The 26,504-nt window shown below is 50.5% G+C and overlaps 4 protein-coding genes across 6 annotated transcripts in view; 3 read left to right on the forward strand and 1 right to left on the reverse strand.

The window, feature by feature from the left end:
- MUC6 (mucin 6, oligomeric mucus/gel-forming) overlaps positions 1 to 8,581 on the forward strand; it is a 52,898-nt gene extending 44,317 nt beyond the window's left edge. Inside the window, exons 48-67 of the mRNA XM_053377625.1 lie at positions 72 to 116; positions 227 to 676; positions 944 to 988; positions 1,098 to 1,547; positions 1,806 to 1,850; positions 1,958 to 2,495; positions 2,580 to 2,710; positions 2,818 to 3,364; positions 3,449 to 3,579; positions 3,689 to 4,235; positions 4,320 to 4,450; positions 4,560 to 5,009; positions 5,277 to 5,321; positions 5,432 to 5,881; positions 6,149 to 6,193; positions 6,303 to 6,752; positions 7,020 to 7,064; positions 7,167 to 7,616; positions 7,875 to 7,919; positions 8,029 to 8,581. Of these exons, the coding sequence (XP_053233600.1) occupies positions 72 to 116; positions 227 to 676; positions 944 to 988; positions 1,098 to 1,547; positions 1,806 to 1,850; positions 1,958 to 2,495; positions 2,580 to 2,710; positions 2,818 to 3,364; positions 3,449 to 3,579; positions 3,689 to 4,235; positions 4,320 to 4,450; positions 4,560 to 5,009; positions 5,277 to 5,321; positions 5,432 to 5,881; positions 6,149 to 6,193; positions 6,303 to 6,752; positions 7,020 to 7,064; positions 7,167 to 7,616; positions 7,875 to 7,919; positions 8,029 to 8,579 (5,591 nt within the window). The 3' untranslated portion in view covers positions 8,580 to 8,581. The remainder of the gene's footprint in view (positions 1 to 71; positions 117 to 226; positions 677 to 943; positions 989 to 1,097; positions 1,548 to 1,805; positions 1,851 to 1,957; positions 2,496 to 2,579; positions 2,711 to 2,817; positions 3,365 to 3,448; positions 3,580 to 3,688; positions 4,236 to 4,319; positions 4,451 to 4,559; positions 5,010 to 5,276; positions 5,322 to 5,431; positions 5,882 to 6,148; positions 6,194 to 6,302; positions 6,753 to 7,019; positions 7,065 to 7,166; positions 7,617 to 7,874; positions 7,920 to 8,028) is intronic.
- Positions 8,582 to 8,638: 57 nt separating this feature from the next.
- On the forward strand, positions 8,639 to 10,310 carry LOC128408570 (mucin-2-like). The gene is made up of 5 exons (XM_053378864.1): positions 8,639 to 8,660; positions 8,746 to 8,790; positions 8,900 to 9,437; positions 9,522 to 9,652; positions 9,760 to 10,310. Exons 1-5 carry the CDS (start codon positions 8,639 to 8,641, stop codon positions 10,308 to 10,310), a joined length of 1,287 nt encoding a protein of 428 aa, XP_053234839.1.
- A 59-nt stretch (positions 10,311 to 10,369) lies between these two features.
- On the forward strand, positions 10,370 to 17,935 carry LOC128409324 (mucin-2-like). The gene is made up of 9 exons (XM_053380087.1): positions 10,370 to 10,391; positions 10,477 to 10,521; positions 10,631 to 11,077; positions 11,345 to 11,389; positions 11,496 to 11,945; positions 12,213 to 12,257; positions 14,109 to 14,483; positions 16,092 to 16,194; positions 17,448 to 17,935. Exons 1-9 carry the CDS (start codon positions 10,370 to 10,372, stop codon positions 17,668 to 17,670), a joined length of 1,755 nt encoding a protein of 584 aa, XP_053236062.1. The 3' UTR covers positions 17,671 to 17,935.
- A 4,680-nt stretch (positions 17,936 to 22,615) lies between these two features.
- The window catches only part of AP2A2 (adaptor related protein complex 2 subunit alpha 2), a 59,001-nt gene continuing 55,112 nt past the window's right edge, over positions 22,616 to 26,504 (reverse strand). For all 3 annotated transcript variants that reach the window (XM_053394520.1, XM_053394530.1, XM_053394539.1), the window contains one exon: positions 22,616 to 24,994. In XM_053394520.1, the coding sequence (XP_053250495.1) occupies positions 24,917 to 24,994 (78 nt within the window). In that variant the 3' untranslated portion in view covers positions 22,616 to 24,916. The remainder of the gene's footprint in view (positions 24,995 to 26,504) is intronic.

Consider the following 26,504-nt stretch of genomic DNA (forward strand, 5'->3'; position numbering starts at 1 on the left):
CAGCCGTGACGGGAGCCCGCCTTTTCCCTCTCCCACCGCCACCTATGTGACTTTGCTCTTTTCCGTTCCAGAAACACCAAAAACCACCACTTCTGTTCCACCACCGGTGCCTACAGGTAAGGGCGCTGAGCGTGCCGAAGGTGCTCTCCCCCCCCTCTCCTTCCCTCCTTCCCCCGTTCCCACGTGTGGTCGCCCCCCTTTCACTTGCTTTCTTTCTGCTTTGCAGGCACCACACCTTCGACAACCAGACCGCCAAGCAGCACGCCAAAAACCACGCCAACCACCTCTCCCTCCACCACATCCAGAACCACTGCATCAACTCAGACGGCAACCACCAACACGCCAAAGACCACTGCAACAGCCTCCACACCATCCACCTCTACGCATCACCCCAAAATCCTAACCACCACAACCCCCTCCACCACGACAGAATCCACTGCGACTAGCACACCAACCCCGACAACCACAACAGCACCCGTGCCCCCCTCCACACCGTCTCCTCCGACGCCGTCCACCACAACCACCACCACCTCGCCCACAACCGTTACCTCCACTTCCACCAGCACTCCAGTACCCACTGCCACAACTCTCACGACTGCTCCCCCTACCAGCACAGAAACGCCCAGCACTCCGGCCACCACAACTCCTGCAACCACCACCGTCCCAGTTACCACGGGTAAGTCTCCTTGGTCGCTCTGCAGCAGCAGCTTACAAGGCTTTCAGGAGCCCTCTCTTGCCAAAGGGACAGAGGGATTCCCACCTCCAGGTCCCACGTAGGCCAGCCCTCCAAAAAGGGCGAGACTCGTCTGGCTCAGTCATCCGGCAACCTGTTCCTCATGTCCTCGTGTGGCTCCCAGGGCAACCCAAAATCCCAGCCGTGACGGGAGCCCGCCTTTTCCCTCTCCCACCGCCACCTATGTGACTTTGCTCTTTTCTGTTCCAGAAACACCAAAAACCACCACTTCTGTTCCACCACCGGTGCCTACAGGTAAGGGCGCTGAGCGTGCCGAAGGTGCTCTCCCCCCCTCTCCTTCCCTCCTTCCCCCGTTCCCACGTGTGGTCGCCCCCCTTTCACTTGCTTTCTTTCTCCTTTGCAGGCACCACACCTTCGACAACCAGACCGCCAAGCAGCACGCCAAAAACCACGCCAACCACCTCTCCCTCCACCACATCCAGAACCACTGCATCAACTCAGACGGCAACCACCAACACGCCAAAGACCACTGCAACAGCCTCCACACCATCCACCTCTACGCATCACCCCAAAATCCTAACCACCACAACCCCCTCCACCACGACAGAATCCACTGCGACTAGCACACCAACCCCGACAACCACAACAGCACCCGTGCCCCCCTCCACACCGTCTCCTCCGACGCCGTCCACCACAACCACCACCACCTCGCCCACAACCGTTACCTCCACTTCCACCAGCACTCCAGTACCCACTGCCACAACTCTCACGACTGCTCCCCCTACCAGCACAGAAACGCCCAGCACTCCGGCCACCACAACTCCGGCAACCACCACCGTCCCAGTTACCACGGGTAAGTCTCCTTGGTCGCTCTGCAGCAGCAGCTTACAGGAGCCCTCTCTTGCCAAAGGGACAGAGGGATACCCACCTCCAGGTCCCACGTAGGCCAGCCCTCCAAAAAGGGCGAGACTCGTCTGGCTCAGTCATCCGGCAACCTGTTCCTCATGTCCTCATGTGGCTCCCAGGGCAACCCAAAATCCCAGCCGTGACGGGAGCCCGCCTTTTCCCTCTCCCACCGCCACCTATGTGACTTTGCTCTTTTCCGTTCCAGAAACACCAAAAACCACCACTTCTGTTCCACCACCGGTGCCTACAGGTAAGGGCGCTGAGCATGCCAAAGGAGCTCTCCTTCTCTCCTTCCCTCCTTCCCCCGTTCCCACCTGTGGTCGCCCCCCTTTCACTTGCTTTCTTTCTCCTTTGCAGGCACCACACCTTCGACAACCAGACCGCCAAGCAGCACGCCAAAAACCACGCCAACCACCTCTCCCTCCACCACATCCAGAACCACTGCATCAACTCAGACGGCAACCACCAACACGCCAAAGACCACTGCAACAGCCTCCACACCATCCACCTCTACGCATCACCCCAAAATCCTAACCACCACAACCCCCTCCACCACGACAGAATCCACTGCGACTAGCACACCAACCCCGACAACCACAACAGCACCCGTGCCCCCCTCCACACCGTCTCCTCCGACGCCGTCCACCACAACCACCACCACCTCGCCCACAACCGTTACCTCCACTTCCACCAGCACTCCAGTACCCACTGCCACAACTCTCACGACTGCTCCCCCTACCAGCACAGAAACGCCCAGCACTCCGGCCACCACAACTCCTGCAACCACCACCGTCCCAGTTACCACGGGTAAGTCTCCTTGGTCGCTCTGCAGCAGCAGCTTACAGGAGCCCTCTCTTGCCAAAGGGACAGAGGGATACCCACCTCCAGGTCCCACGTAGGCCAGCCCTCCAAAAAGGGCGAGACTCGTCTGGCTCAGTCATCCGGCAACCTGTTCCTCATGTCCTCATGTGGCTCCCAGGGCAACCCAAAATCCCAGCCGTGACGGGAGCCCGCCTTTTCCCTCTCCCACCGCCACCTATGTGACTTTGCTCTTTTGTGTTCCAGAAACACCAAAAACCACCACTTCTGTTCCACCACCGGTGCCTACAGGTAAGGGCGCTGAGCGTGCCAAAGGAGCTCTCCTTCTCTCCTTCCCTCCTTCCCCCGTTCCCACCTGTGGTCGCCCCCCTTTCACTTGCTTTCTTTCTCCTTTGCAGGCACCACACCTTCGACAACCAGACCGCCAAGCAGCACGCCAAAAACCACGCCAACCACCTCTCCCTCCACCACATCCAGAACCACTGCATCAACTCAGACGGCAACCACCAACACGCCAAAGACCACTGCAACAGCCTCCACACCATCCACCTCTACGCATCACCCCAAAATCCTAACCACCACAACCCCCTCCACCACGACAGAATCCACTGCGACTAGCACACCAACCCCGACAACCACAACAGCACCCGTGCCCCCCTCCACACCGTCTCCTCCGACGCCGTCCACCACAACCACCACCACCTCGCCCACAACCGTTACCTCCACTTCCACCAGCACTCCAGTACCCACTGCCACAACTCTCACGACTGCTCCCCCTACCAGCACAGAAACGCCCAGCACTCCGGCCACCACAACTCCTGCAACCACCACCGTCCCAGTTACCACGGGTAAGTCTCCTTGGTCGCTCTGCAGCAGCAGCTTACAAGGCTTTCAGGAGCCCTCTCTTGCCAAAGGGGCAGAGGGATTCCCATCTCCAGGTCCCACGTAAGCCAGCCCTCCAAAAAGGGCGAGACTCATCTGGCTCAGTCATCCGGCAACCTGTTCCTCATGTCCTCGTGTGGCTCCCAGGGCAACCCAAAATCCCAGCCGTGACGGGAGCCCGCCTTTTCCCTCTCCCACCGCCACCTATGTGACTTTGCTCTTTTCCGTTCCAGAAACACCAAAAACCACCACTTCTGTTCCACCACCGGTGCCTACAGGTAAGGGCGCTGAGCGTGCCGAAGGTGCTCTCCCCCCCTCTCTTTCCCTCCTTCCCCCGTTCCCACGTGTGGTCGCCCCCCTTTCACTTGCTTTCTTTCTCCTTTGCAGGCACCACACCTTCGACAACCAGACCGCCAAGCAGCACGCCAAAAACCACGCCAACCACCTCTCCCTCCACCACATCCAGAACCACTGCATCAACTCAGACGGCAACCACCAACACGCCAAAGACCACTGCAACAGCCTCCACACCATCCACCTCTACGCATCACCCCAAAATCCTAACCACCACAACCCCCTCCACCACGACAGAATCCACTGCGACTAGCACACCAACCCCGACAACCACAACAGCACCCGTGCCCCCCTCCACACCGTCTCCTCCGACGCCGTCCACCACAACCACCACCACCTCGCCCACAACCGTTACCTCCACTTCCACCAGCACTCCAGTACCCACTGCCACAACTCTCACGACTGCTCCCCCTACCAGCACAGAAACGCCCAGCACTCCGGCCACCACAACTCCTGCAACCACCACCGTCCCAGTTACCACGGGTAAGTCTCCTTGGTCGCTCTGCAGCAGCAGCTTACAAGGCTTTCAGGAGCCCTCTCTTGCCAAAGGGGCAGAGGGATTCCCACCTCCAGGTCCCACGTAAGCCAGCCCTCCAAAAAGGGCGAGACTCATCTGGCTCAGTCATCCGGCAACCTGTTCCTCATGTCCTCGTGTGGCTCCCAGGGCAACCCAAAATCCCAGCCGTGACGGGAGGCCGCCTTTTCCCTCTCCCACCGCCACCTATGTGACTTTGCTCTTTTCCGTTCCAGAAACACCAAAAACCACCACTTCTGTTCCACCACCGGTGCCTACAGGTAAGGGCGCTGAGCGTGCCGAAGGTGCTCTCCCCCCCTCTCCTTCCCTCCTTCCCCCGTTCCCACGTGTGGTCGCCCCCCTTTCACTTGCGTTCTTTCTCCTTTGCAGGCACCACACCTTCGACAACCAGACCGCCAAGCAGCACGCCAAAAACCACGCCAACCACCTCTCCCTCCACCACATCCAGAACCACTGTATCAACTCAGACGGCAACCACCAACACGCCAAAGACCACTGCAACAGCCTCCACACCATCCACCTCTACGCATCACCCCAAAATCCTAACCACCACAACCCCCTCCACCACGACAGAATCCACTGCGACTAGCACACCAACCCCGACAACCACAACAGCACCCGTGCCCCCCTCCACACCGTCTCCTCCGACGCCGTCCACCACAACCACCACCACCTCGCCCACAACCGTTACCTCCACTTCCACCAGCACTCCAGTACCCACTGCCACAACTCTCACGACTGCTCCCCCTACCAGCACAGAAACGCCCAGCACTCCGGCCACCACAACTCCTGCAACCACCACCGTCCCAGTTACCACGGGTAAGTCTCCTTGGTCGCTCTGCAGTAGCAGCTTACAAGGCTTTCAGGAGCCCTCTCTTGCCAAAGGGACAGAGGGATACCCACCTCCAGGTCCCACGTAGGCCAGCCCTCCAAAAAGGGTGAGACTCGTCTGGCTCAGTCATCCGGCAACCTGTTCCTCATGTCCTCATGTGGCTCCCAGGGCAACCCAAAATCCCAGCCGTGACGGGAGCCCGCCTTTTCCCTCTCCCACCGCCACCTATGTGACTTTGCTCTTTTGTGTTCCAGAAACACCAAAAACCACCATTTCTGTTCCACCACTGGTGTCTACAGGTAAGGGCGCTGAGCGTGCCGAAGGTGCTCTCCCCCCCCTCTCCTTCCCTCCTTCCCCCGTTCCCACGTGTGGTCGCCCCCCTTTCACTTGCTTTCTTTCTCCTTTGCAGGCACCACACCTTCGACAACCAGACCGCCAAGCAGCACGCCAAAAACCACGCCAACCACCTCTCCCTCCACCACATCCAGAACCACTGCATCAACTCAGACGGCAACCACCAACACGCCAAAGACCACTGCAACAGCCTCCACACCATCCACCTCTACGCATCACCCCAAAATCCTAACCACCACAACCCCCTCCACCACGACAGAATCCACTGCGACTAGCACACCAACCCCGACAACCACAACAGCACCCGTGCCCCCCTCCACACCGTCTCCTCCGACGCCGTCCACCACAACCACCACCACCTCGCCCACAACCGTTACCTCCACTTCCACCAGCACTCCAGTACCCACTGCCACAACTCTCACGACTGCTCCCCCTACCAGCACAGAAACGCCCAGCACTCCGGCCACCACAACTCCTGCAACCACCACCGTCCCAGTTACCACGGGTAAGTCTCCTTGGTCGCTCTGCAGCAGCAGCTTACAAGGCTTTCAGGAGCCCTCTCTTGCCAAAGGGGCAGAGGGATTCCCACCTCCAGGTCCCACGTAAGCCAGCCCTCCAAAAAGGGCGAGACTCATCTGGCTCAGTCATCCGGCAACCTGTTCCTCATGTCCTCGTGTGGCTCCCAGGGCAACCCAAAATCCCAGCCGTGACGGGAGGCCGCCTTTTCCCTCTCCCACCGCCACCTATGTGACTTTGCTCTTTTCCGTTCCAGAAACACCAAAAACCACCACTTCTGTTCCACCACCGGTGCCTACAGGTAAGGGCGCTGAGCGTGCCGAAGGTGCTCTCCCCCCCTCTCCTTCCCTCCTTCCCCCGTTCCCACGTGTGGTCGCCCCCCTTTCACTTGCTTTCTTTCTCCTTTGCAGGCACCACACCTTCGACAACCAGACCGCCAAGCAGCACGCCAAAAACCACGCCAACCACCTCTCCCTCCACCACATCCAGAACCACTGCATCAACTCAGACGGCAACCACCAACACGCCAAAGACCACTGCAACAGCCTCCACACCATCCACCTCTACGCATCACCCCAAAATCCTAACCACCACAACCCCCTCCACCACGACAGAATCCACTGCGACTAGCACACCAACCCCGACAACCACAACAGCACCCGTGCCCCCCTCCACACCGTCTCCTCCGACGCCGTCCACCACAACCACCACCACCTCGCCCACAACCGTTACCTCCACTTCCACCAGCACTCCAGTACCCACTGCCACAACTCTCACGACTGCTCCCCCTACCAGCACAGAAACGCCCAGCACTCCGGCCACCACAACTCCTGCAACCACCACCGTCCCAGTTACCACGGGTAAGTCTCCTTGGTCGCTCTGCAGCAGCAGCTTACAAGGCTTTCAGGAGCCCTCTCTTGCCAAAGGGACAGAGGGATTCCCACCTCCAGGTCCCACGTAGGCCAGCCCTCCAAAAAGGGCGAGACTCGTCTGGCTCAGTCATCCGGCAACCTGTTCCTCATGTCCTCGTGTGGCTCCCAGGGCAACCCAAAATCCCAGCCGTGACGGGAGCCCGCCTTTTCCCTCTCCCACCGCCACCTATGTGACTTTGCTCTTTTGTGTTCCAGAAACACCAAAAACCACCATTTCTGTTCCACCACCGGTGTCTACAGGTAAGGGCGCTGAGCGTGCCGAAGGTGCTCTCCCCCCCCTCTCCTTCCCCCGTTCCCACGTGTGGTCGCCCCCCTTTCACTTGCTTTCTTTCTCCTTTGCAGGCACCACACCTTCGACAACCAGACCGCCAAGCAGCACGCCAAAAACCACGCCAACCACCTCTCCCTCCACCACATCCAGAACCACTGCATCAACTCAGATGGCAACCACCAACACGCCAAAGACCACTGCAACAGCCTCCACACCATCCACCTCTACGCATCACCCCAAAATCCTAACCACCACAACCCCCTCCACCACGACAGAATCCACTGCGACTAGCACACCAACCCCGACAACCACAACAGCACCCGTGCCCCCCTCCACACCGTCTCCTCCGACGCCGTCCACCACAACCACCACCACCTCGCCCACAACCGTTACCTCCACTTCCACCAGCACTCCAGTACCCACTGCCACAACTCTCACGACTGCTCCCCCTACCAGCACAGAAACGCCCAGCACTCCGGCCACCACAACTCCTGCAACCACCACCGTCCCAGTTACCACGGGTAAGTCTCCTTGGTCGCTCTGCAGCAGAAGCTTACAGGGGCCCTCTCTTGCCAAAGGGGCAGAGGGATTCCCACCTCCAGGTCCCACGTAAGCCAGCCCTCCAAAAAGGGCGAGACTCGTCTGGCTCAGTCATCCGGCAACCTGTTCCTCATGTCCTCGTGTGGCTCCCAGGGCAACCCAAAATCCCAGCCGTGACGGGAGCCCGCCTTTTCCCTCTCCCACCGCCACCTATGTGACTTTGCTCTTTTGTGTTCCAGAAACACCAAAAACCACCACTTCTGTTCCACCACCGGTGCCTACAGGTAAGGGCCCTGAGCGTGCCAAAGGAGCTCTCCCCCCCTCTCCTTCCCTCCTTCCCCCGTTCCCACCTGTGGTCGCCCCCCTTTCACTTGCTTTCTTTCTCCTTTGCAGGCACCACACCTTCGACAACCAGACCGCCAAGCAGCACGCCAAAAACCACGCCAACCACCTCTCCCTCCACCACATCCAGAACCACTGCATCAACTCAGACGGCAACCACCAACACGCCAAAGACCACTGCAACAGCCTCCACACCATCCACCTCTACGCATCACCCCAAAATCCTAACCACCACAACCCCCTCCACCACGACAGAATCCACTGCGACTAGCACACCAACCCCGACAACCACAACAGCACCCGTGCCCCCCTCCACACCGTCTCCTCCGACGCCGTCCACCACAACCACCACCACCTCGCCCACAACCGTTACCTCCACTTCCACCAGCACTCCAGTACCCACTGCCACAACTCTCACGACTGCTCCCCCTACCAGCACAGAAACGCCCAGCACTCCGGCCACCACAACTCCTGCAACCACCACCGTCCCAGTTACCACGGGTAAGTCTCCTTGGTCGCTCTGCAGCAGCAGCTTACAAGGCTTTCAGGAGCCCTCTCTTGCCAAAGGGGCAGAGGGATTCCCACCTCCAGGTCCCACGTAAGCCAGCCCTCCAAAAAGGGCGAGACTCGTCTGGCTCAGTCATCCGGCAACCTGCTCCTCATGTCCTCGTGTGGCTCCCAGGGCAACCCAAAATCCCAGCCGTGACGGGAGCCCGCCTTTTCCCTCTCCCACCGCCACCTATGTGACTTTGCTCTTTTCTGTTCCAGAAACACCAAAAACCACCACTTCTGTTCCACCACCGGTGCCTACAGGTAAGGGCGCTGAGCGTGCCGAAGGTGCTCTCCCCCCCTCTCCTTCCCTCCTTCCCCCGTTCCCACGTGTGGTCGCCCCCCTTTCACTTGCTTTCTTTCTCCTTTGCAGGCACCACACCTTCGACAACCAGACCGCCAAGCAGCACGCCAAAAACCACGCCAACCACCTCTCCCTCCACCACATCCAGAACCACTGCATCAACTCAGACGGCAACCACCAACACGCCAAAGACCACTGCAACAGCCTCCACACCATCCACCTCTACGCATCACCCCAAAATCCTAACCACCACAACCCCCTCCACCACGACAGAATCCACTGCGACTAGCACACCAACCCCGACAACCACAACAGCACCCGTGCCCCCCTCCACACCGTCTCCTCCGACGCCGTCCACCACAACCACCACCACCTCGCCCACAACCGTTACCTCCACTTCCACCAGCACTCCAGTACCCACTGCCACAACTCTCACGACTGCTCCCCCTACCAGCACAGAAACGCCCAGCACTCCGGCCACCACAACTCCTGCAACCACCACCGTCCCAGTTACCACGGGTAAGTCTCCTTGGTCGCTCTGCAGCAGCAGCTTACAGGAGCCCTCTCTTGCCAAAGGGACAGAGGGATACCCACCTCCAGGTCCCACGTAGGCCAGCCCTCCAAAAAGGGCGAGACTCGTCTGGCTCAGTCATCCGGCAACCTGTTCCTCATGTCCTCATGTGGCTCCCAGGGCAACCCAAAATCCCAGCCGTGACGGGAGCCCGCCTTTTCCCTCTCCCACCGCCACCTATGTGACTTTGCTCTTTTGTGTTCCAGAAACACCAAAAACCACCACTTCTGTTCCACCACCGGTGCCTACAGGTAAGGGCGCTGAGCGTGCCAAAGGAGCTCTCCTTCTCTCCTTCCCTCCTTCCCCCGTTCCCACCTGTGGTCGCCCCCCTTTCACTTGCTTTCTTTCTCCTTTGCAGGCACCACACCTTCGACAACCAGACCGCCAAGCAGCACGCCAAAAACCACGCCAACCACCTCTCCCTCCACCACATCCAGAACCACTGCATCAACTCAGATGGCAACCACCAACACGCCAAAGACCACTGCAACAGCCTCCACACCATCCACCTCTACGCATCACCCCAAAATCCTAACCACCACAACCCCCTCCACCACGACAGAATCCACTGCGACTAGCACACCAACCCCGACAACCACAACAGCACCCGTGCCCCCCTCCACACCGTCTCCTCCGACGCCGTCCACCACAACCACCACCACCTCGCCCACAACCGTTACCTCCACTTCCACCAGCACTCCAGTACCCACTGCCACAACTCTCACGACTGCTCCCCCTACCAGCACAGAAACGCCCAGCACTCCGGCCACCACAACTCCTGCAACCACCACCGTCCCAGTTACCACGGGTAAGTCTCCTTGGTCGCTCTGCAGCAGCAGCTTACAAGGCTTTCAGGAGCCCTCTCTTGCCAAAGGGACAGAGGGATTCCCACCTCCAGGTCCCACGTAGGCCAGCCCTCCAAAAAGGGCGAGACTCGTCTGGCTCAGTCATCCGGCAACCTGTTCCTCATGTCCTCGTGTGGCTCCCAGGGCAACCCAAAATCCCAGCCGTGACGGGAGCCCGCCTTTTCCCTCTCCCACCGCCACCTATGTGACTTTGCTCTTTTGTGTTCCAGAAACACCAAAAACCACCATTTCTGTTCCACCACCGGTGTCTACAGGTAAGGGCGCTGAGCGTGCCGAAGGTGCTCTCCCCCCCTCTCCTTCCCTCCTTCCCCCGTTCCCACGTGTGGTCGCCCCCCTTTCACTTGCTTTCTTTCTCCTTTGCAGGCACCACACCTTCGACAACCAGACCGCCAAGCAGCACGCCAAAAACCACGCCAACCACCTCTCCCTCCACCACATCCAGAACCACTGCATCAACTCAGACGGCAACCACCAACACGCCAAAGACCACTGCAACAGCCTCCACACCATCCACCTCTACGCATCACCCCAAAATCCTAACCACAACCCCCTCCACCACGACAGAATCCACTGCGACTAGCACACCAACCCCGACAACCACAACAGCACCCGTGCCCCCCTCCACACCGTCTCCTCCGACGCCGTCCACCACAACCACCACCACCTCGCCCACAACCGTTACCTCCACTTCCACCAGCACTCCAGTACCCACTGCCACAACTCTCACGACTGCTCCCCCTACCAGCACAGAAACGCCCAGCACTCCGGCCACCACAACTCCTGCAACCACCACCGTCCCAGTTACCACGGGTAAGTCTCCTTGGTCGCTCTGCAGCAGCAGCTTACAAGGCTTTCAGGAGCCCTCTCTTGCCAAAGGGGCAGAGGGATTCCCACCTCCAGGTCCCACGTAAGCCAGCCCTCCAAAAAGGGCAAGACTCGTCTGGCTCAGTCATCCGGCAACCTGTTCCTCATGTCCTCGTGTGGCTCCCAGGGCAACCCAAAATCCCAGCCGTGACGGGAGCCCGCCTTTTCCCTCTCCCACCGCCACCTATGTGACTTTGCTCTTTTGTGTTCCAGAAACACCAAAAACCACCACTTCTGTTCCACCACCGGTGCCTACAGGTAAGGGCGCTGAGCGTGCCGAAGGAGCTCTCCTTCTCTCCTTCCCTCCTTCCCCCGTTCCACGTGTGGTCGCCCCCCTTTCACTTGCTTTCTTTCTCCTTTGCAGGCACCACATCTTCGACAACCAGACCGCCAAGCAGCACGCCAAAAACCACGCCAACCACCTCTCCCTCCACCACATCCAGAACCACTGCATCAACTCAGACGGCAACCACCAACACGCCAAAGACCACTGCAACAGCCTCCACACCATCCACCTCTACGCATCACCCCAAAATCCTAACCACCACAACCCCCTCCACCACGACAGAATCCACTGCGACTAGCACACCAACCCCGACAACCACAACAGCACCCGTGCCCCCCTCCACACCGTCTCCTCCGACGCCGTCCACCACAACCACCACCACCTCGCCCACAACCGTTACCTCCACTTCCACCAGCACTCCAGTACCCACTGCCACAACTCTCACGACTGCTCCCCCTACCAGCACAGAAACGCCCAGCACTCCGGCCACCACAACTCCTGCAACCACCACCGTCCCAGTTACCACGGGTAAGTCTCCTTGGTCGCTCTGCAGCAGCAGCTTACAAGGCTTTCAGGAGCCCTCTCTTGCCAAGGGGACAGAGGGATTCCCACCTCCAGGTCCCACGTAAGCCAGCCCTCCAAAAAGGGCGAGACTCGTCTGGCTCAGTCATCCGGCAACCTGTTCCTCATGTCCTCGTGTGGCTCCCAGGGCAACCCAAACTCCCAGCCGTGACGGGAGCCCGCCTTTTCCCTCTCCCACCGCCACCTATGTGACTTTGCTCTTTTCCGTTCCAGAAACACCAAAAACCACCACTTCTGTTCCACCACCGGTGCCTACAGGTAAGGGCCCTGAGCGTGCCAAAGGAGCTCTCCTTTTCTCCTTCCCTCCTTCCCCCGTTCCCACCTGTGGTCGCCCCCCTTTCACTTGCTTTCTTTCTCCTTTGCAGGCACCACACCTTCGACAACCAGACCGCCAAGCAGCACGCCAAAAACCACGCCAACCACCTCTCCCTCCACCACATCCAGAACCACTGCATCAACTCAGACGGCAACCACCAACACGCCAAAGACCACTGCAACAGCCTCCACACCATCCACCTCTACGCATCACCCCAAAATCCTAACCACCACAACCCCCTCCACCACGACAGAATCCACTGCGACTAGCACACCAACCCCGACAACCACAACAGCACCCGTGCCCCCCTCCACACCGTCTCCTCCGACGCCGTCCACCACAACCACCACCACCTCGCCCACAACCGTTACCTCCACTTCCACCAGCACTCCAGTACCCACTGCCACAACTCTCACGACTGCTCCCCCTACCAGCACAGAAACGCCCAGCACTCCGGCCACCACAACTCCTGCAACCACCACCGTCCCAGTTACCACGGGTAAGTCTCCTTGGTCGCTCTGCAGCAGCAGCTTACAAGGCTTTCAGGAGCCCTCTCTTGCCAAAGGGACAGAGGGATTCCCACCTCCAGGTCCCACGTAGGCCAGCCCTCCAAAAAGGGCGAGACTCGTCTGGCTCAGTCATCCGGCAACCTGTTCCTCATGTCCTCGTGTGGCTCCCAGGGCAACCCAAAATCCCAGCCGTGACGGGAGCCCGCCTTTTCCCTCTCCCACCGCCACCTATGTGACTTTGCTCTTTTGTGTTCCAGAAACACCAAAAACCACCATTTCTGTTCCACCACCGGTGTCTACAGGTAAGGGCGCTGAGCGTGCCGAAGGTGCTCTCCCCCCCTCTCCTTCCCTCCTTCCCCCGTTCCCACGTGTGGTCGCCCCCCTTTCACTTGCTTTCTTTCTCCTTTGCAGGCACCACACCTTCGACAACCAGACCGCCAAGCAGCACGCCAAAAACCACGCCAACCACCTCTCCCTCCACCACATCCAGAACCACTGCATCAACTCAGACGGCAACCACCAACACGCCAAAGACCACTGCAACAGCCTCCACACCATCCACCTCTACGCATCACCCCAAAATCCTAACCACCACAACCCCCTCCACCACGACAGAATCCACTGCGATTAGCATACCAACCCCGACAACCACAACAGCACCCGTGCCCCCCTCCACACCGTCTCCTCCGACGCCGTCCACCACAACCACCACCACCTCGCCCACAACCGTTACCTCCACTTCCACCAGCACTCCAGTACCCACTGCCACAACTCTCACGACTGCTCCCCCTACCAGCACAGAAACGCCCAGCACTCCGGCCACCACAACTCCTGCAACCACCACCGTCCCAGTTACCACGGGTAAGTCTCCTTGGTCGCTCTGCAGCAGCAGCTTACAAGGCTTTCAGGAGCCCTCTCTTGCCAAAGGGGCAGAGGGATTCCCACCTCCAGGTCCCACGTAAGCCAGCCCTCCAAAAAGGGCGAGACTCGTCTGGCTCAGTCATCCGGCAACCTGTTCCTCATGTCCTCGTGTGGCTCCCAGGGCAACCCAAAATCCCAGCCGTGACGGGAGCCCGCCTTTTCCCTCTCCCACCGCCACCTATGTGACTTTGCTCTTTTGTGTTCCAGAAACACCAAAAACCACCATTTCTGTTCCACCACCGGTGTCTACAGGTAAGGGCGCTGAGCGTGCCGAAGGTGCTCTCCCCCCCCCTCTCCTTCCCTCCTTCCCCCGTTCCCACGTGTGGTCGCCCCCCTTTCACTTGCTTTCTTTCTCCTTTGCAGTCACCACACCTTCGACAACCAGACTGCCAAGCAGCAAGCCAAAAACCATGGCAACCGCTTCTCCCTCCACCACATCCAGAACCACTGCATCAACACAAACCTCCGCAACTAACACGCCAAAAACCTCTCCAACTAGTTTGATTTCTACGGCGTCCAGCATGACAACACATTCTCCCATACAAACATCCTCTACTTCAATTCCATTTACGTCTACTCTTTCTACTACTCCCATTATTCCGGTCACAAGCAGTTCTCCATTGTCATCCAGTACTAATATCATTAGTATTCCAGTAACTACCCGAACTAGTACTTTGAGTAGTAGTACTCAGTCTTTGAAGACAACCTCCACGTCATATACCTCAACTGTATCTCCTGGTGAGCTTCATTTTCATGGAAATGTTTTTTGGTTGAAATGTGGTTTTTGTATTTCTCGAACTTCATTTTGGAATTTTGTTCTAGATCCCCTCCGCTTCTTTACCATCTGTGCAGATCCACCCCTAATTTTAAAACTTTTAGTATCATACAGGATAAATATCTTTTCATAGGTCACACTTTTCACAGTATTCTGTGGTACTGCTCATTCAACAATGTTTATAGTTTCTTTTTTTTTAGGATTAATGCTATACTTTCTTTTTAGTTCATTTCTATTTTATTTTTCCTTTTGATCCAGTTTGTTCCCTTTTTTTCTTAATTTTTACAAATACCTAGGTAGCTGCCTGTTTAGTTCCACATCTTTTTAGAAGGCACAACCTAGCACAATATGTTCCTGGAACAGGAAAGTGCAAAGTAATATTTGTTCTCCATTATGTACACTAGAACTGTCATCTTATATGAATCAACACAGAGATGTAAATTAAATGGGCCTTATTCCCCTGTATCTGTGTAGAACTGCAGCCTAAACGTCCTTGTGGGGGAAAGCATTTGAACGGCTCTGTCCCCATCCAACAGCCAGATCACTTGATTTTCAAACTCATACATTAAAAGAAGGAAAAAGTTTGGTCTCAAGATCTTTTATGGTTGGTGACTTTGGATGCAATCCTGACTTTGCAGAATGAACAACTTATTTTCTTTAAATGGACTCAGGATTATACCCATATTATTTTGTTTATGAAAGTGTTTTCATTCAGACATTTTGCTTTTATTTTTTCATTTTTACAGGCGGCACCCCTAAAATAACAACTACCACCACAACCTCAAATCATAGGTTACCTAAACTAAATTAATGGTGGAAATGTATAAAAAAATTGTCCAGTAACACCTTAGAGACCAACTAAGTTTGTTCTTGGTATAAGCTTTTGTGTGCATGCACACTTCTTCAGATTTCGTGCATGCACACAAAAGCTTATACCCAGAACAAACTTAGTTGGTTTCTAAGGTGCTACTGGAGAATTTTTTTAATTTTTTAATACATTTCGACTGCATCAGACCAACACAGTTACCTACCTAAATAAATGGTCTAAGTGAAAGTGGTTGCCTTCCTAAGGCTGTGGTCACCTGCATACGTTTCAATGGGAATAAGCCCATTGAAACCATTGGCACCTTGTTCCAAGAAAAGTATGCTTAGACGTGGGTTGAAGTACAGATAAGTTCTTTGACTTGCGAGCTACCCTTTCACATATGTCAAAATGTTTTAAATGTTCTTTAACAATAAAAATCAAATTAATTCATTTATAATGGTTAAAATAACTGATTTCACAAAATTGTCACCATACATGGATTTACAAACAGCATTAAGGAAGGCCATATACCTGCTCCCATAAGCATGAAAACCTAAAGTAGTACAGACTCTAAAACAACCATAGCACTCCGCTGAGACTGAACAGGGGATACAACTGATAAAGAAATGTATTATCCCTTTTCACTGGATTCAATATCAGCAGTTTCTAGATGACAGAAAATACCAATCATCTATATTGCCATAAGATGATTCACCACATTTGCAGTGCTGCTTGTATATTAACTGTTTTATTTCATGTCTTTCAGGGAAATGTGAATCTGTTGAATATGAAGATCAAGTGGTTTACAAGGGTTGTGTTGCAAATGTCACTTTGACTCGCTGCGAAGGAATGTGTCCAACATCTTCGAGGTGAGTATGAATCGGTGTCAATTTGGCCAGCCACTATGACTTTTGTCTTATTACATAATCAAAAGTAATAATCTGTAAATATTACCAAAGTCAATTATTTCCATTGCTGTACAGCAGTTAAATATTATATAGTACATTGCATTCCATTATCCTATATTGCATTTCTTTTTTAAGATATAGTATATAACTTGCTTTAACCTAGTGAATGATCGGTTCTGGTACTAATATTCCCAGTTATGGTTCTGCCATTCCTGTCCCAAAATCAAATCCTACAGAGGTACAGTTCACATTATTGTTTATTTATTTAAAAGATGTGGGACCTCCGTTTAATGAACGATTCGGTTTACGAACTCCACAAAACCGGAAGTAATGTTCCAGTTTGCGAACCTTACCTTAGTCTGTGAATGGAAGCCAAATGGTGGAAAGGCACTGGTGGCGGGAGGTCTCATTAGGGAAAGCGCGCCTCAGTTTAAGAATGGTTTCGGTTTAAACATGGACTTCCGGAACAGTTCGTAAACTGAGGTACCACTGTACCACCTTTCATCAACAAATCCCAGCATAATTTACAACTTGTTAAAACAATCTGGTATCAATAAGTATTATAAATACCACAAAGCAGTACAATGGTGCTTGCAACAGCAGGATGGAGGGCAATAGTATTCTGTTCAACATCTCTTGCTCTTGGTAATTTCTGAGATACTCCAGATCTATAGCTTTGTTTTCAGGGTTTTGCTGCTGAACAGGGGTGGGGTGACATACCCTCGTGGGTGAACTTCTGGGAAGCCACATGTGGATGATAGGTGGGGCCAAGGCCCAAAATGGGCAGCTTCAAAGCCACACACACAAACACAGAAATCCATACATACAGACTCCTAGGACCTTCTCCCAGATGAAGGGTATTTTTATCCCCAACCGCTCCACTGCCCTGCCCCTCACCCACCTGGCAAGTGGAGATGCTGCTGTTGGGAGGTGAGGAACAAGGCGTTCCCTCCTCCTCATTGGCTACTCCTGAGAATGGCAGGGAGTGAGGCTAACTTGTGCAACCCCCTCATATAATAAAACATCAAACATTAAAAACAGTTGGCAGTTCTTGCAGGTTTAACAGGAGGTGTCATACGAGCCAATTGCACATTTTTAGATGTTTTATTATGTTTTTATATTTTGCTGGAGGCCATCCAGCCAGATGGGCAGGGTATTATTATTATTATTATTATTATTATTAATATTAATATTAATATTCCTCTCTTTCACAGGCTAAATGTTGCCAAGATGATGGTACACACAGAGTGTGGGTGCTGCATGCCACTCACACTCTACAAGAAGGAGCTGACGATGCCTTGTCCAGACCCAGAGAACCCACATATGCCACTTGTTACAGAAATCATCCTATTTGGTGGCTGCGTATGCAACTACAATGGATGTACACATGAGGCAGACTCGGCTTCCTCAACCGTACAGGGATTGTTTAGAAAATAATGATTGGTTATTACTTACTTTGCAAAAAGACATTTGACATCCAAAATCCCTTCGTTCATATGGATTTATCCAAGCTTTGGGAAGGCAGGCAGAGTATACTTCCAAGAAGACTGGTACTGATAACATCCTTGGCTAATTTATACATCATTTTGGATGGAATAAATATCTGCCTTGCTCAGAAAGTTTCCACCAAGCAACGTCTACCGGACTATGTATTGTAAAATAGTTAAATAGGTTTAATAAAGAGTTTAGTTGGTCATTCTCATTTTCAGTGGCGAGTAATTAATGAGCATACTCCTGTATATCGGCATTCCCTAATCTGATGGCCAAAAGTCAGGGATGTTGGGAGTTGTAGTCTAAAACAGCTGGGTGGCATCAAGCTGCTGTGTGCTACTAAGCAAACTCATTCTTTGAGCATGGATCCTCACATTGCCAAAACAGCACCATCCCTACACAAGAGAGAGAGGTATCATCAGGTTCAGGGAAGTACAAAGCAGCTATAGAAAAAATGTAGGCGGTGCTGAGGAGACCTTAAAAATACCTCTGTAAAGACTGAGCATGTTCAGTCAACATGGAATGCTGACTGATGGGTTGTGCATAAATCTGGAGGGGAGCGAGTAACGGAACGAAGTATCCTAGAAAAGGGCACAGTGTCTGGTTGGCTGGAATCCTGAACAGGAGCATGCCACACTGCACCATTTTTCTGAAGGTGCTACTGAATCTTGGAATGTTCATCTATGCCATAATGCCAGTTTCTCTAACAAACACTCAATAGATACTATTAAGTGGCTGAAATAGAAAAAGCAGTCAGGTTCAGAGGAGGAGAACAAGTATGGCTTTGAAGACTATATGAAGAAGCACGCCGATGGAGAAAAGGATTGTAAACTACAGCATGCAAAGTCGGTGGGGAGATTGATTGATTGATTGATTGATTGATTATTTATTTAACCACCCCTCCTCCCAAGGTCCCATGGCGGTTCACACCATAAAATTACAAAATGAGAATACAAAATGCATAACCAATAACTCCCCTTCACACAAACACAATTAAAAATCCATAGACTGTTAATCAGCTGAACACCCAGTACTGAAAGATATGTAATGAAGGTGCTTTATAGGTCAAAACCAGCACTTTGAATTGGGCCTGGAAACTAATTGGTAGCCAGTGCAGTTGGGCCAGGATCGGTGTAATATTCTCAAACCGTCTAGCTCCAGTGAACAACCTGGCCACTGAATTCTGCACCAGCTGAAGTTTCTGAACTGTTTTCAGAGGCAGCCCTGTGTATAATGTGCTTCAGTTTTTGGCTCTCATCCAGTCCATTACTGAGGCAAGACAGCAGTCCAGCACATCCACTGCCTCACCTCAGATGTAAAGGAGTAGAGAGCTGTGTGCATTCAGCATATTACTGACAACATACTCCCAAACGCCAGATAACCACACTCAGCAGTTTCATGTAGATGTTGAACAGCATAGGGGATAAAATCAAACCCTGAGGAACCCCACATTGAAGGCTCCATGGGGCCGAACAGCACTCTCTAAGCATCACCCTCTGGAAACAACTATCCAGGTATGAATGATTACATATGAATGCACTCCTATGGGATATTGTGGAAGCGTGTAATGTTAGGATAGCAATTCATGCAGGTCATGAATTAAGTGGAGGCACTTGGCTCATACCTTATCACAACAGATAAACAGATTAGGCTAAGATGCTTGTCCTAGATTTTAAGGGGCTTTGGCCTTAAGTGCAGATTGGTTTAGATGAAGTTGTGTATAAGGTTTCAGCACTTTATAAGAAATGGTTTCGTGCTTACATTTGCTTAAAGGCATATATTTCTCCCTCACAGTTTTCAGTGTGTTAGATGAATTAGCCATAAAAAGTGTTCAATAGAATGCCAATAAAGTTAGGATGCATCAAAACACGAATGGTGTCCCCATATTATTTTATAGAGGTGGGGCTAGAGGAGCAACTCTAAAGTTGTGCTTTCTTGATCAAGGACCAATATTCCAAGTCACGCATACAGAGTGATTGTTTGGCAAGTTGCAAGCAGCCTACCTCTCAATATCTTCCACAGAGGTCCACGCCGGGGCTGATTCCATGCTTTGTTTATTTCACTGTGTTAACCTAAACCTAAGTGAAAGTTTCAGGAAGTTAGGGGCGAAAGCAGAATAAACTAACCTTAACAAAGAGCAGTAATATTACCATCATTACAAAATTGGAAGCTGCCCAGCATACCTGTGGATTTGGGGTGGGATTGCCTGAAGTTGCCTTCAAAATAACCGGATCATACAGTGGTGAAAGAAAATGTGCCACAAAAGACCCCTCATAAAACGAGAACCAGCTCCTGGGCAAGTTGTGACATTAACGGCTGTATCTATGGAAGATCCCAGGTTCAATGCATGGCCTTTCCAGGTAAGGGTGGGAGAGAGGCCTCTCTGAAACCCTGGAGAGCCCCTGCCAGGTAGTGTGGACAGCAGACCAATCAGCTAGATAAAGCAATGGTTGGACTGTGGATAAGGTAGATTCCTATGCTCATATTGAAAAAGGCAAATGTTTTGCAATCTTAGCAGTGAGACACGAGAGCTGTACTGTTATGGGCAATGACCTCTTCCAAATCACATACATTTACACGTGGCTAATGAATGCACACAGAGTACTATTGATCCAAGAAAATCTGTATACAGCATTTGGTTGATACAGAGAGGGCTGAGATCACCTGCAGTGTGTTAACATCCATCTTTCCTTAAAATGCTTCATGCATCTTACCTTTTCTCATATTAATAATAAATAATTTATTATTTATACCCCACCCATCTGGCTGGGCTTCCCCAGCCACTCTGGGTGGCTCCCAACAGAATATTAAAAACACGGTAAAACATCAAACATTAAAAACTTCCCTAAACAGGGCTGCCTTCAATGTCTTCTAAACGTCAGATAGTTGTTTATTTCCTTGACATCTGATAGGAGGGTGTTCCACAGGGTGGGTGCCACTACCGAGAAGGCCCTCTGCCTGGTTCCCTGTAACATCGCTTCTCGCGGTGAGGGAACCGCCAGAAGGCCCTCAGCGCTGGACCTCAGTGTCCGGGCTGAACGATGGAGGTGGAGACGCTCCTTCATTTTAAAAGCCAACTCCACTATGACACACTTTAAAGCCTATAGGCAATGCCACTACCCAAGTGATAGCATCACCATAACAAACCAAAATGGACATCTTAAGCTTGTGAGAGAAGGACAGGACGTGCGACACATACTTTGGCTAGAACAGAACAAGGGGAAGGAAGATCAGTTAGGATTGACTATGGAATCAATTTTCTATGCTGAGAAAGTATTTATAAACAAACATCTTCAGGTGACAAACCTTATTCCAAGGGAACTAATCCTAACCAAGGCTGCTTAAAAGTCCTCAGTAAGGCCTGAAATTATACTGCTCCTCAGGGCCTTTTTCAGCCGGAACTCTCTGGAACTCAGTTCTGACACCTCTCAGGTGGACGCCATTGCTATTCTAAGAGAACGAAGGAGGCGTTCATGGTGAGTTCTGGCACCTTTTTCTAGAAAAATAGCACTGCTGCTCCTTTAATTCTTAACCCTACTTTTCAGCTTCACTTCCTGCTTCCTGTTTGGCCCTCCGTTCAGTACAGTGGCACCTCGGGTTAAGAACTTAATTTGTTCTGGAGGTCCGTTCTTAACCTGAAACTGTTCCTAACCTGAGGTACCACTTTAGCTAATGGGGCCTCTCGCTGCTGCTGTGCCACCACCGTGCGACTTCTGTTCTCATCCTGAAGCAAAGATCTTAACCCGAGGTACTATTTCTGGGTTAGCGGAGTCTGTAATCTGAAGTGTATGTAACCTGAAGCGTCTGTAACCCGAGGTACCACTGTAAAACACAGCTTGCCGTTTGGGGACCTTGCAAGTTATTTTATAGTTGCAATATTTTCTTCTTTAAACAGCCATGTGTATCTGCTAATTGTCAAATCGCTGTTTTCTAAATCCTAGATGCTTCTGACCTCAGACAGAACATTATGGCTTATATTAGCCTCATCTGCCATCAGCATTCAATCACTCCTGGAAGCTTGCAAATCCTTGTCAGGTTGTGGGCTTTTCTCCTAATTCAAACTTCTATACTTCTACATACCCAGGCAGTCTCTCTAGTAAACTATGGTACTACCTTATTTTTGGATGCTCTCATTTTGCCATGGGACACGATTATTTATTTATTCTTATTTTTATTATAGCAGAGGTGCTCCACAAAAGCCTAACAGCTACTCATTCATTACATTACATTACATGTCCTGCAGTTCTACTTCTGACAAGCCAAGGAGTGGTCCTGAGACTTGCATGTGCCCTGCCCCCACCTCTTAATCCATGTGAGCTTCATTTCTGTCATTAGATCAGAGAAAATGTGAGCCAGGAAACACTAATGCAGGGAGCCCAAGAGGCTAATGACTTCATCCAACCTCACTCTAAGCAGATCCCTAAGACCAGGAGGAGAAAACATAAAATAAAAAGGGAATAGCTTGGGGGGAAATGAGTGATAAAATAATAATATATCACATATTTAGCTGGAAAGAGCTGAGTTATGAGTTTGCTGGCTGGGAAACACTCAAAAGTACTCTGCTTCAATGGTCAAGAGGACTGGAGAGTTGCAATAAATAAATCAGGGCCAAAGTCTTTGTCCTATGCAATCAGGCTTTCGTTTCCTCTGCACAGTAGGTGGTGATGTTTTGTATTTATCTAAATCGTAATTCTGAACACTGACTATAAAATGAATTTTTCACATTTGTTAGCCCTACTAGGTAGGAAAAGAAGTCATGCTCTGAGAATGAAAAAAGGAAAGAAATTTTTACTCTTCTAGCCATTTATTTTTTTCCATTAAAGATAACATGATTAGGTTTTTTTATATATTTTCAAATTTTTTACAGTCATAATAATCAAAGCCCACCATATAAGCTTGTGATTTTTATTTTTTTTTACAAGTGAGATGACTACACATTACATATTGGAGTGTAGGCCTAAAAGTGCACAATATTTTGTCTTCCTGTTCAGGTATTTTCACATGTCAACAAAACAAATACTGTACCTTAATTACTAATACTGCTTTAGCCACAGAAACTGTTAACTTCTGCTTGAGATGGAGAAGGACACACAACTTTGGTAAATCAAGGTCATTTATCCCAATAAAGAGAAACTTTTTTTTAAAAAAAAGTTTTCTTCAAAACAATGCCTATATGGCTCATATCAGAGGTGAAGTCTTGCATAAATTTTGATTACTCATATATACAGTTGGTCATTGAGCCACCTATATTTAGAGTCCTTTTTCTCTATGAATGATATCCAATGTTAGTCATACTCTGAGAAAATCCACTGAAGTAAATGGACTTATCTAAGTGAAGTCCATTAATTTCACATGGCCTACCCTGAGTATAATTTAGTTAAATATCACCCTTTGTGGATAAAACCACATTTATTTGCAAAAATTACACAAGTGAACAGTACACAAAAACAGTGTATTAAGGTGGAATTAAAAAGGAGACAAACTATGCTTCCAGTGGGACGGATCTATGTTAAAAATGAGATGGCCGTTCTTCCCAGCATCTGCGATAAGACACACTTCAGAACACCTCTGAATGCTTAATATCATTTACAGTAGTGTAATCACAGTAATGCAATGGGCCTGTCATAATGACAACTCCTAAAAATTTCCCCAGTGATAGGAGAATGTAAGAGTTATTGTTTTATTATTTTACCAGGTTACACACCAGGTAGTTCCATACAATGTGCTTCAATATAACTCATCAAATTTGATTGGAGAAGTTGGTCAATATGATTCTGATCCAATAGCCACATTAAGAAGGAAAGTGGATTTTCAGTTTTTATAAGTTAATTCCAGACACTGGGACAGAATAAGCCACGTTGTTGTTTGTTAAAATGCCTCATAACTCAAGCAGCAACTGTCACTTGTAATCAAACAACATTGTAGCTTATTTTACTTTTTTAATTTTTGCATTGCCTTCGTATATAATTGCAGTCATAAATTACTTCTTAAGGAGCTCTTCAGAGGTGTGTAACGGTAGTCAGTTTAACGATCATTCTACTTCTGTCAAAGAAGATGCCAGTTCCATAGCATGTTCCACAAATGCATAGATCTTACCAAACTACAGGTGCCATTACTACACTTTTTGAAAACAGGACTGTCAAGTTCTAGACCAAAAGTGTTCTGGTGACATGACAAGCATTTCAAAGCAATCAGCTTCCTACCCATCATACTTGCAGAACCCACAGTGTATTTCAAATCTGAATAGGCTAAACTCTCCCTGATCAGAGCTAGTGGCTATCACTATGATTCAGAAGATGTTAAATGGGGAAAAAAATCTTTCTTTCTTTTTTTTGTTAAACAGGAAAGTGCGGGGGGAGGGGGGTCAGGGCCTTGGGTCCCTTGGAAAGTCTTAGGTAAAAGAATACTTCAAGTGATTTCTTAATTTAAAGTCAAAGTGTACTGATGTTTAGATGATCAACCAGAGCTTTGGAAAAAACAACAACAACATGTTGTACCCAAGAACCCAATGTGGTTTTCTTACTTAAGCATTTATCATGACAATAACTCTTTGGTAGTTCAGAACTTGGAGAAAAGTGGAGGGCTGGGATTTAAAGGAAGTCATTTGAGGATATTAAAATATGAATCAGAATATGTGCTTATGCCTCCAAATGTTCTTTACAAAGCAAATAGTTATAGCCATCTTCAGATGTATCTAGATCCTTTAAAAAGGACACGGGGTAACATTCAATGGAGCAGGAATGGAATCTAGCCCTCTCTGCACACCAATTTCTCTTTCATACCTTTTTTTTCTTCTTCTAGCATGCCTCTAGCAATTTACAGTGGCATTTCCAGCAAAACTGTTTCATTTAGTTGGGATTAACCATACCTGAAGTGAATTTTAATAAAACAACTCCTGCCAAAAATATATGAAGCACAGTTGAGTTGAGACACACAAGACCTCCCACACACATACAAGACCTCCCAGCTTCTTTGCACCAAAAATCTAAGAGTCATTTTATTTTATTTTCACATTTAAGTAATTTTATGTTGCACATATCATTTGTTTCACATAAAAAGGGACAGGTCCTTTAAGGCAGGGATGTGAATGGGGTGGCAATTATTTTTGCAGACACTGGTGTACAAAACATTTTTGGAGCAGGACATGGACAATGGCAGAAATGGAGAATCAGAAGGGGTTGCACATTATGGCTCAGAACTGTTCCGAAAGTAATTCACATAACCTTCGGGACACCGTTTCTTTACTTGTCCGTAGTGTTAATCTGTACATCTGGAAAAGAACAGAAGAACAACTTTTCAGTGGCTGCCCCGCAAAAAACCCCACCCCCAACACATTTATACAAGTAAGATCTGAATGGAAGTGAACAGTGGCTGATGGTGTACATTTAAAAACACAAAATCTTTGCAACATTTAATTATTTATGTCCTATTTGTGGCATTTTCCTCATCAACTTTCTAAAGAAAGTTTTGGACCACAGACTGGCTGGGCAAACGGGGCTCTTCTTGGGTGCTCAGCAGGGGTGTCATCTAGGACCTCCCCCCCCAAAGCCTTACTTTCCAGCGGGGCCCAAATGAGATGCCAGGATATTTTTGGTGCCCCAGAGGGCTGATCCCATGAATGCAACATCCAGTAATATTGCACTCACACCTGATGAAGGTGTTTCACTCACTGAGAGATAACCAAAGATGCAGCTAAGAACCAGTGCCAGAATTTGCCTATTGCCCCTTCTAGCCTCTCCCCCCTCTTCTGTATCATGTATTTAGTATTGCAAGCCTTAGAACAAAGACTGTTCCATGACTAATCTTTGTAAGCTCTCTGGGAACTTTTTTAGGCTGGAGGGTGGGGTATAAACACCAATAGTGTCATTACATAGTTTAGTCACCAGGTGGCAGTGGACTGAGATGTATCTGTGTGGAATTAAGGAGTTTCCTTGTTTAAGAGAGACGGACAGACAATAAAATTATTTGTCTGGCTTCCTAGTTGGTGTGGCTCCAAAATCTTCCATGGCAAGTATAAACTGGTGCATCGTTACCATTTGGCTTAGTTCCCACCACTCACAAAATGACATAAGAGTCATGTCATCCTTAGACCGTGAAAAAAGTAGAGCTTTTTGGAGTACGTTTTAGTACAACAGCATTTTAAAATAATCCAGTTATCCTTTAGAACTGAAAATGAAGTATACTTTGGGCAGCACATAAGCATAAAAGGCGGGGGGGGGGATAAGAAACAACTTTCGCAAAGGTATCACACAAGGAAATAAGCTCCCTACGTAAGGGCAAGAAGAAAGTGCTAAAGATGTATGAGGATACAGAGAATGTCCCACTAGCTGCTGCTGCTGAGAGAAGCTGGCAGAAGGGTGCTCATCTTACCCCTTGAGGCAAATGAACCTGAGAACCATGGTGACATGGGAAGCTGCCTCATAAACAGATCATTGGTCTAACTAGCTCAGTACTGCATACACTGACTAGCAACTACTCACCAGGATTTCTGGCAAGTGTTCTACTACCTGGAGATGCCAGCAATTGAACCAGGCATCTTCTGCCTATAAGGCATGTGCTCTATGGCCCTTTACTTTTAGATCTCTAGAGCAGGGGTCAGCAAACTTTTTCAGCAGGGGGCCGGTCCACTGTCCCTCAGACCTTGTGGGGGGGCCAGACTATATGGGGGGATGAACGAATTCCTATGCCCCACAAATAACCCAGAGATGCATTTTAGATAAAAGCACACATTCTACTCATGTAAAAACACACTGATTCCCGGACCATCCACGGACTGGATT

The sequence above is a fragment of the Podarcis raffonei genome, chromosome 1 (genome assembly GCF_027172205.1).
Source record: "Podarcis raffonei isolate rPodRaf1 chromosome 1, rPodRaf1.pri, whole genome shotgun sequence".
Lineage (NCBI taxonomy): Eukaryota > Metazoa > Chordata > Lepidosauria > Squamata > Lacertidae > Podarcis > Podarcis raffonei.